Genomic DNA, 10,469 nt, shown 5'->3' on the forward strand with positions numbered 1-10,469 from the left:
ACACAAGAAAATACAGAAAATTTGAAGAATTACCCGAAAGGTTATTTTACTCAGATTAAACCATGATAGCATAAGGTTATTTAACTCATCTGCGTTAAGATTTTCATGTAATTTGCATGTAGTCGGTTACTAAAACAGTTACTGAATGATTCGGATTAAGGAGAGAAAGGAAGGGTCGAACATGGGGATGAGTGGGGACCGAAGAGAGAATAAAAGAATCACTCGGTCCTAGTGGGCTAGACTGTTTCACTCCCAACCGCACTGATCTAATCTTATATCCTTCAGTCCTATTCACTCCCAAGTCCCAACCTGATCCTGCTTGGTTTTGGCGTTGGGAATATCCTAGGCTTCTCAGTTGAAGATAGTTGTTAGAGAGGGATTCAAGATTATGGAAGAGAACAGAAAGGTCTGTGTGACAGGAGCCGGGGGGTTCGTGGCGTCATGGCTGGTGAAGCTGCTTCTTTCCAAGGGCTTCATCGTCCACGGCACAGTTAGAGACCCAGGTGTGAAGAGAACATGCAACGTAGTCTTCGAAAGAAAGATCTACCCGTTCTTTCTCGCTAGACACGAATTCATTCCATAAATATCGTGTCTTCTGCTCGATTTCGGATAAGCAGAATGGGTTTTAAGATTCTCCATATATCGTATCTTCTACCCGTTCTTTCTCGCAAGAGATTAAGATCAGATGACGCTGTTTTCGCGCTGAATTCATTCCATATATCGCATCTTCTTCTTGATTTCGGATACACATATTGGTTTTTAAGATTTCTATCTAGTTAATAATCTGATGGCCGCTTCCGTTCTCAGATAATCCCAAAAAAACCATCCTTCGGAATTTGGAGCATGCGGAAAATCTTCGTCTCTTTGAAGCAGACTTGCAATGAAACGTGGCCTAGTAATGAAAGATCAACCCGTTCTTTCTCGCTAGAGACTATGACCTGATGAACGCCGTTTTTTCGCCGAATTCATTCTATATATTTCATCTTCTGCTCGATTTCGGATAAGCATAACGGGTTTTAAGATTCCTACCTAGTTAATTATCCGATGGCCGCAACCGTTCTCTGATAATCCCAAAAATAACCACCTTCGGAAATTGGAGAATGCGGAAAATCTTCATCTCTTTGAAGCAGACTTGCAATAAAACGCGGCCTTGTAATAAAAAATCTACCTGTTCTTTCTCGCCAGAGAATAAGACCAGATGAACGCTGTTTTCACGCTGAATTCATTCCATATATCGCATCTTCTTCTCGATTTCGGATAAGCATAATGGGTTTTAAGGTTTATAACTATATAAATATCTGATGGCCGCTTCCGTTCTCAGATAATCCAAAAAATGCCCACCTTCGGAAATTGGAGCATGCGGAAAATCTTCGTCTCTTTAAAGCAGACGTGCTTGATTACGAGTCTCTCTCTGCTGCAATCGCTGGATGCGAAGGAGTTTTCCATGTAGCAAGTCCAGTTGTTTTGGAGGCGTGTCATGACCCCCAGGCAAGATCACTTATCTTAAACAGCTCAGCGGGGTCTTTCTCAATTTCTTTCACTACTATAAAAAAATCCTTTGATGAGCCACGTCAAGATTCACATCTATTTTCATAATCTCCTTCCCCGTTCCATCTTTTGTTCATCTGACTTCTTCGCCATGGAAATTATGAGTTTAACGGGTTGGTTTGTTATTTTACTCACCCTTTTCGTTGCAGGTAGAACTGATTCAACCGACCGTTGACGGCACAATAAATGTACTGAAGGCATGTTCCGAAGGAGTCAGGCGAGTTGTTCTGGTTTCATCCTGTGCTACTGCAGTTGCCAATCCAGCCTGGCCATTTGATAAAATAATGGACGAGAACTGCTATTCAGATAAAGTCTTCTGCGAGGAACGGGAGGTGACAGTCTCCACTGTTCCCCACAAATTTGCTAGCATTCTTTTCTCCAAGACTCAAAACACATCATCACCCCAGTTCATGATCTGTTAAAACTTAGATTTTTCCGATGTGATGCAGTACTGGTATTTTATTTCCAAGATTCTTTCGGAGGAAAGGGCAGTCGAGTATTGCAAGTCAAATGGGCTAGACCTGGTTGTTGTTTGCCCCAGTTTGGTTGTTGGCCCTCTTCTCCAGCAGACTGTCAATCAAACTAGCGAGCATCTCATTGAGTTTCTGAAAGGTTTCTCTTCCCGTCAATTGAAATGAATTGCTTTTATGAAGAAGAAGAAGAACAATTGAGTTTTTGAAATGAATTCTTTGTGCTCTGATCCAAGGTTTGTTTATTCGTTGGTTTTTATCTGATTTGCTAATTGCAAATTTGCTACCGGGGATTACCAGTTGTAAGCAGGAAGAAGGAAATTCTTCCTATCCTGATCCAGCGTTTGTTTATTCATTGGTTTTTGTCTGCTTCTAATTGAAAATTTGTTAATTGGGATTACCTGTGGCGAGCAGGAAGAAGGAAATTGCCAATGACGTTACATGTCCAACACTTGGTTGATGCTCGAGACGTTTCTGATGCACTTCTTCTGGTCTATGAGAGCCCAGAGGCCCGGGGTAGATACATTTGCAACTCCTTCAGCATTGCGACATGGGAGTTTTGTGATAAATTAAGAAAATTATACCCAAACTTTTCTTACCCAAAATTGTAAGTTTGTTTCTCGTTGATCCTGCTGAAATAAAATGTTTTTTTTTTTTTTTTCTAATCTCGTGCTTTTTTGTGGGTTATCCTGTTTCAGAAACGATAAGGAAAAACCATATCACATTTTGGGTTCTGAGAAGCTGATGCAGCTCGGTTGGAAGCAAATGCCTTTTGAAAAATCCATTCGCGACACAGTAGAAGATTTCCTCAGTAAAGGTTTCCTCACTCATAATTAAAATACGGCATTTCTACTTTGGACATGATGGCGAAGACATTGGTATGTATGGTATGGGGCTCACTGTCTTTCCTTAATACAGTTAATCTTGAAGTTCTTGTCTTTTGTGCATAACTTTGTTAGGAAGATGAGGAAGACCACTGATGTGGGACACGAAGACGGAATTCGTGAAATTAATAAATTAACACCAATATAATAATAATTAAGTATTCTTTGAGGGTGATCCGAATTTGGTTTAATCCTATAGAAAGGGAACTAAGTCGATGGAGCAGGGATCTAGCAATGACACTTTGGTAATACTTATGATATTTCTAACTTAATGGAAGTAGGATATTTGAAATGATTTACCAAAGTTTAGCACACAAAATTCTAAAGTAAACAACCACTCAAAGCAAATTAACAATTATCATAAACCAACAATTATCTCAAATTTATGGTGTCACAAGGTACCTCAGAGACAGGAGCCAGTAGTTTGATTGTTATGATGTTGAATGGCCTTGATTGACGTTGATTTGGAGCTCCACGAGTGGGTGTGAATAAAGTGGGGAGAAGGTGTGGGAAGCGGATAAAAGGAAGTGTGAGATTTGATAGTCACGAGAAGATGTTGGTGTATTGTGAAAGGGGTGGAGATGAAGTGTAGAAAATGACTTACACAGTGGATAGGTTAAGGCATGAGAATTAATGAAGTTAAGACAATATGTTCAATGATGGGGCTGATGGGGATAAGATGATATGAAAATGATGGAGATGATAAAGTATGGAGAAAGGGAAAAGAGGAACCCAAGAGGAGCTGACGATGTTGAAGAAGAGAAGCTGCTGCAGCCATTCCGTTGACGTTCCGTTGCTGCAGACATTCCATTGTTTTTTTCGGTTGATACCGGACATCGATATCCGGATACCGGTTTCAATATCCGTATATGGAAATCCGATATCCGGTATCCGATATCGGTCTCATCCTATGTCATTCTATATACATCTCTGATATCTGTCTTCACCTATCGAACAGATATCATCTGATATCCAATATCTGGTATCAGACACCATCCGGTTTTTTTCGGATATTGGATATCGAATGTCTGATACCGGATATCGGACGGACAATCCCTAAGTAAAGGTTCCGGGAGAGAGTTTCAAAACTCCTAAGTATATTCTAGAACAAGAGGTGTAGCTTGGTACCCCACATGTTAGCAACTTAACCTATCGATTAGACTAATAAGGTTGCTAATCTATGTGCCCCTATATTTAATTAATAAGGTCTTTCAATAAATGGTATTATGCCTTTAAATTTATTAACTATATTGAAATATGGACCTTGATTAATAAGGTCGCATAATGTTAAAGGATGTTGGAAGGTATAATTTATTTCTTAAGGATTTTTATGAAAAGTTTCTAATAATTATAAATAAAGGGGCATCCATTTTAGGTGCCCATGATACACATAATGTCTTCTTTCTCTCATTATCCACTCATTCCATAAGGATATCTTGATTATGAGGATATCAACTAGTTCTTTAAGAAGAATAAGAGACAATAGAAGAGATCTGACATTCCTATTCAAAGGATACGCGAGAAGGACATCAAAGTATCCGGATAGAATTACACTATCTAGACTCACTCATATGATGAGTATGGTCGGTCCGTAGCCATTAGTGTGACGACACTAAGGATAGATAGCGGGTGCTCTTTAGTGGAAAGAGTTCATTGAATTGATCCGTACGAATCCCTGAATGGTATTATACCGAACTGTCAATCAGGTTGATTCACGTCACGGTTGTGTAAGTGGTCCCTTGACCTGAGACACCAAAGACATCTTATGGACGGGCGGTTGCACTTTGGCTATGCCAACGAGTCTCTAGTAATGGGATTCTAAACGGTCTTAGTTTGGGTGCATCAAGAAGTCCACGAAGGCGATTGAGTGGTTAAGATGGGATCGTCCACCCTCGGTATAATAGGTGAAAGCTCAAGGAAGATGATGCAAAGAAGTCCTTGGCCAAGGCAATGAAATATCTGAGAAGAGTTCTCCGATGATTTTCGAATGCATCAGTACTGACTTGGATGATTGATTAGGGTTTGACAGTTGAAAATACCCTAAGTCATCCAAGGAGCGTCAATTGGATGAGGGATTATACATATACGGTAACTGATGATTAACAGGTTCCATGAGTGAGTCGATACACACTCCTTTGTATCTTCTAGGATACAAGGTGTAGCTTGGCACCCCACGTGTCGGAGTCTCGACCTATCGATTGGGTTAAATCGATCTGACGTTAATTAATCTATAGGATGATATAGTTAATTAAATTGGAAGGCCAATAAAGGTTTTTGGGCCGTTGGAGTCGTTAACTAGATTGATACATGGGCCTAGAGGGTCATACACAAATGGTCTTTTGGACGTTAGAAGATATACTTAAGTTTTGGGGGTTTTTATGAAAAATACCCACGTAGTATAAATAGGGGAAGGCCCTGAACGAAATTCACCTAGGACAGAAATTTTCAGGGGCCTTTCCCCTTCTTCTCTACTCTCCCCACACCCCTCTCCATCTCTGATGTGATCGGGACGACGTAACGACGCCGACGGAGAACGAACGGGGCTCGTCAACGAGAAGGAGGAGATCCGACGTGTCGAGGACCGTTTGGATACGTCTAGAGGCTGCACACTTGAGCGGCTTGACTCGTCTCGCTCCGGGATCGAAGAAATCACGAATGAGATTCGTGCAAAAGGTACTCGTTTCAATGGTTTTTGTTGATGTTGTTCGATTCACAAAAGTCTTGCGCTGCACATCTTTTTGTTCTGTTCATCCAGATCAAGGCCTCTAGAACCCAACAGGTTGATCATCTACACAATTTGTCATCTTCCACCTCTCTCAGATTTCTCAAAGTCCCTTCATATTCTTTACTATAAGTTTCCTTGAATGAATTATTCTTGACATTGTCTTATTTTATCACAATCTTATATTATGTCTTTTTCCTGTGTCTCATAATACACTAATTCTAGGCTTTCAGACGACTTTTCTACTTCACCCAAGTGTTATTACTCTTTTTTGTTCACTTTTAAATTAATTCGACCATTCTTCAACATGTGAGATATTATCTTAATATTAATACAAACAACATATGATGTAGGATGACTAGGAAATGGATGGATTGGGTAAGGGAGGGATAAAACAGCCCACAGAAATTCACACGGTTGAATTCAGGGTTTAAAACCGATGAAATACTAGTGGTGCAGCTTCGATCCTCGTCGAGGGGGGGAGTACTGTCTTCACCCACCGCGACGATGTCGAAGCACCAAAATCAATACCCGAATTCGCGTCACGAGGGAAACTCACGAACGAGAGAGAATTTGGGGAAATCCAAACCAAATCAAATCTGACGGCGGTGGAGACTTCTTGAGAAATACTGGACAAGGAACACTTCGCCACCAAAGACTTCAGCCATACCTCAGAACCATAGTGCGTGAAGAGGCTGCGGGAAATTCAGATCGTGATGAGACTGGGCGAATCCGGGCATTGAATGGCCCACTGGACGAGAGAGTCTGGGCGTTCCGGGCGTTGTACGGCCCTGGCAGAAAGCGTGAGAATTGATAGGCGCTTCGATGCAGGGTCGCAGATCCAACTGCGCGCTCAGTTGGCGGGGGGTCAAGGGGGGGGTCGCCCCCTTGGGGGATGCGGGGCAGCGCCCCAACACCAGAACGATATGCATGATGTGCAGTGGTGCCGACGGCATCCCGGACGTTGGGCGGCCTGGGGGCGGCCTTGGCCAGCCCTAGACGGTGCGGCCTGGGGGCAACCTTGGGCAGCCCTTGATGGGCAGCCCGGGGCGGCCCGGGGTGGCCTTGGGCAGCCTTGGACGGGGCGGCCTGGGACGGCCTTGGGCAGCCCTTGATGGGGCGGCTCGAGGCGGCCTTGGGCAGCCTCTGACGGGGCGGCTTGGGGCGGCCTTGGGTAGCCCTTGATGGGCAGCCCGGGGTGGCCTTGGGCAGCCCTTGATGGGGCGGCCCGAGGCAGCCTTGGGCAGCCTTGGACGGGCGGCCTAGGGCGGCCTTGGGCAGCCCTTGATGGGGCGGCCTGGGGCGACCTTGGGCAGCCCTTGATGGGGCGGCCTTGGGCAGCCCTGGGTGGGGCGGCCTGGGGTGGCCTAGGGCTGCCTTGGAGGGGCGGCCTGGGGGTGGCCTTGGGCAACCCTTGACGGGACGGCCTGGGGGCGGCCTTGGGCAACCCTTGATGGGGCGGCCTAGGGTGGCCTTGGGCAGCCCTGGATGGGGCAGCCTGGGCGCCCTAGGGCAACCTAGGGAGGGCGAGAGAGAGAGAGAGAGAGAGAGAAGAGACGAAGGGGTGGGAGAGACAAACGGGAGGGCGGCCGGTGACGACGACAATGGCGGCGGCGGTGGCGGCGCTAGGGTGAGAGGAAGGATAGGGGAGGTTGGGCAGTCCTCCAATAAGAGTTAAAACAAACTCGATTCTTCAATAATGACTGCCTAACTGTTTCTTGAAACAATGGCCTATACATATAGGCCTTGGAGGAAAGAGAAAATACAACTTAAAGACGAGACGTGCTTCATGTCACGCCAAGGGGCAGTTGTTGATCTGCCGTTGGCGACGTGCATGCGTGTGTGGAGACGTGCGCAGCGGAGACGGTTGCGGCGTGTCTGTGGCGGAGGTGTTGACGTCAGTTGACTATGGCGTGTGTCCGTGACGGAGACATTGACTTCGGTTGATGGTGGTGGCACGTCCGGTGTCGATGCGATGGTGTCCACGCCACCAACATATTATTCAAAAGTGAGCAGCTCTTTATTTGAAAAGTTTATCTTCAATTTTTCCTTCACCCTGATGGGATCAGCTTTGTCCTTCTACCTTTTTATGTTGTGGGTTGATACTAAAATCAATATCTCATTTACTGGTTTCTCTTGAATAGGATCCAATAAATAGATTATAATATGGTGATTTTAAGTTTGGTCTCATTATCTATATTTGGTGGTGCATAATAATCAATCATGCTTAATGGATTAAATAGACAGCTAATAAATTATTCTCTAAGCTCTAAATTGTCTTCATTTAATGAATTTTGATACTAACCCCACTCAAATTCTTTGAGTTCACAAAAAAATTGTACTTACTCTCACCTTTATTTGGGGATTATGTGAAATGCAAAACTCACATGAATTAGATTTTAAGTTGTCAAACGCGGGAGAGAAGGACGAACCCCAAGCCACGACTAGACCAGAAGATAAGGTTGAATACTCAATGAGGAGTTAGTGCCAAAATTAATCTTCTCTAGAGACCAGGTCAAAAGGAGGAAAGTTTTTTAGATCTCACCCACAAATTTGGTAATAGAAGTCACTTTCCAAATCTGGGCCAAAAGAGGACATAGATTTGTGTTACCCTGAAGGTTGCTCACCATGTGACCCTATGGGTTTGCCGCATACAATAAAAATGATGGAATTTGGTTATTTAGTGTGGGCCAACTAGGGATCAATATCCTCACAGATGGACCCAGTTATGTACAACCTGAACTAAAGCTTACATCAATCATCCCTCGATCATATCCCATCTTTGAAACCTAAACCTGAAATTGGGCCCTATTCGCACAAAGGTGTGATGAAACTAATGATTTTAAAAGTAATGAAAATATAAAATTAACACCATTCTATGAAAAAAGTCAATAGGCATTGAATAATCTGAAATGTCTAAAGCTAAAAAGTCCATTTTTATGGGTTGTTCCTTTAATACAAATAGCATCACCAATAACCGATCAAATGAAACAGATTTTTATTTGGGACAAGATAATTTTAGTTAATATATTTAATCTATATTATGTGGAATACTATCTTAAATTATTTTCATAGTATATATTTATGGATATGAGGAATAGATGACGTCACTCACTGCAGTTTTTTTACTAGCTTGGCTTACCCCTAGGTCTCCTTCTTATCCTTAATATATGCCACAAGTTATTAAATCATAAAATCCCAGCTAGGATGCTAACTCTGGGGATGGTGATTAACTCCAGCGTTAGTTCCATCAATTCAGATGATCATATACCACAATCAATGACATTAAGATAAAATTTTAAACTAATAATAATCTTCAATTCCATAAAGCATATAAATTAATAAATGCATTGTGTGATAATCTCATGTCAATTTTAATCTATGCGCTGTCCAAGTATTTCTTTCATAGTACATTTATCCTTGATATCATATCACGATCTAGTACTCAATCAAGCGCTGAATAATATGATAAGATATATCAGTTTTTTTAATACTAGTGTATTTAAATTGCTTTAAATTCAAAAAAAATGAAATGTAGCCCTCAATCAATGGTAATTCTATTCAATATGGGTCTATAATAAAAGTCAAGGCGTGTATTTTTAACTTCCTTCAATTTCTTTAAAATATATAAAAATATAGTATAAATGAATACATCGCATCATATAATAGAATCCTGGAATAAACTGATTAAATGCTTAATCATTATTTCAAAGTCCTTAAATTTATCCCCAAAATAATTCCATGTATGTCATTGTTTCACCGTCTTTGAAGTATTGTCCAATGTTCTGATTTGCAAGTCTCACTAACTTCCCCTCTGAACTGTCAACTCATTCTCTAAAATTGTGGTTCGATGCCAAATAAACTTCAATTTTTCTATAGTAAACAATTTCATCATGCAAAAAATAATTAAAATATATTATTTCAAATTATCTATTCAGACTCTAAATCTTTATTTTCTACTCCTAGATGAGTTTTCTTTTAAACTTTCCACGTCTTGCTTAAACCATAAGCATAAGATAGACATAAAATAATAATAAAATTATATTTATTTTGTAATTATATACTACATCAAAGGTGTATTAATGTTCTAGGGTTCATTTGTAGTTGAAGGCACTACCTAAAAAATTATGGCATCGATATATTTTCTGAATGATATATTTTTGCAGAAAAAATAAATATTTGCCATAATCACCTAATTTATTTTAAAAATATACAGTAGGATACTTTCATGTGCTTCTCTTTCATTTCATCCGGCTAGATTCATTATTTACCTCTCTTTCTACATCTGTCTCTCAATCTCTTAGTTTCCCTCATCCCCCCTCTATCTCTTCTTCTTGATATCCTTCATATGGGAATAAATCACCACTTATTCATTATTTCTTCTGCTGAACAATAATTCTATTTGTATCCCCATTCTAGAGAACAAATTTCATTTTATTATGTATTATTTTTTCTGAACACTGAAGCCCTGTCTCTCTCTCTCTCATTCCCTTGGTCATTTCTTTGACCTCTACGTTTGCTTGAGCCCTCTACCCACTCCAGATCATTCATGTATCCAGTACTTAAAGTAAGTTTATTAAGAATAAAATAAATAAAATATTTTAAATCTGTAGTTTATTCATTAAACCTGTGGACTAAGTCTGATCTAATATGGTAGAGCCAATCAGTTGAATTGGCTCATATGATCATAGATAAATAATGGTTGATCGGTTAATTCATCTACCCCATTAATCAGTTCATCATTTCAGGGTTTGTTGTACTTCTTTGAATTGCTATGTATAAATAAATGTAAGCCTACACTTTCTGTATTTTAAATTGTGAGCGACCACTTTTCTTGGATTTTTA

General features: G+C 41.1%; 1 protein-coding gene across 2 annotated transcripts; it reads left to right on the forward strand.

The window, feature by feature from the left end:
• The first annotated feature begins 253 nt into the window (after nt 1-253).
• On the forward strand, nt 254-2,952 carry LOC144709431 (cinnamoyl-CoA reductase 1-like). 2 transcript variants are annotated; one of them, XM_078582983.1, is made up of 7 exons: nt 353-503; nt 808-895; nt 1,322-1,488; nt 1,698-1,880; nt 1,998-2,160; nt 2,433-2,625; nt 2,717-2,952. In XM_078582983.1, the coding sequence occupies exons 2-7, from the start codon at nt 844-846 to the stop codon at nt 2,853-2,855; spliced, it is 897 nt and encodes a 298-aa protein (XP_078439109.1). In that variant the 5' UTR covers nt 353-503; nt 808-843; the 3' UTR covers nt 2,856-2,952. The 2 variants fall into 2 exon arrangements, with proteins under 2 accessions (XP_078439108.1, XP_078439109.1); XM_078582982.1 differs by lacking the exon at nt 808-895 and having other exon boundaries at nt 254-503.
• Nucleotides 2,953-10,469: the final 7,517 nt, after the last annotated feature.

The sequence above is a fragment of the Wolffia australiana genome, chromosome 11, assembly GCF_029677425.1.
Source record: "Wolffia australiana isolate 7733 chromosome 11, ASM2967742v1".
Classification (NCBI taxonomy): Eukaryota; Viridiplantae; Streptophyta; class Magnoliopsida; order Alismatales; family Araceae; genus Wolffia; species Wolffia australiana.

Coding starts and splice junctions, on each gene's coding strand:
- LOC144709431 (XM_078582982.1), top strand. CDS start 389: ATGGAAGAGAACAGAAAGGTCTGTGTGACAGGAGCCGGGGGGTTCGTG. Junction 1,881..1,997: donor TCTTCTGCGAGGAACGGGAG/GTGACAGTCTCC, acceptor GATGTGATGCAG/TACTGGTATTTTATTTCCAA. Junction 2,161..2,432: donor TCTCATTGAGTTTCTGAAAG/GTTTCTCTTCCC, acceptor TGTGGCGAGCAG/GAAGAAGGAAATTGCCAATG.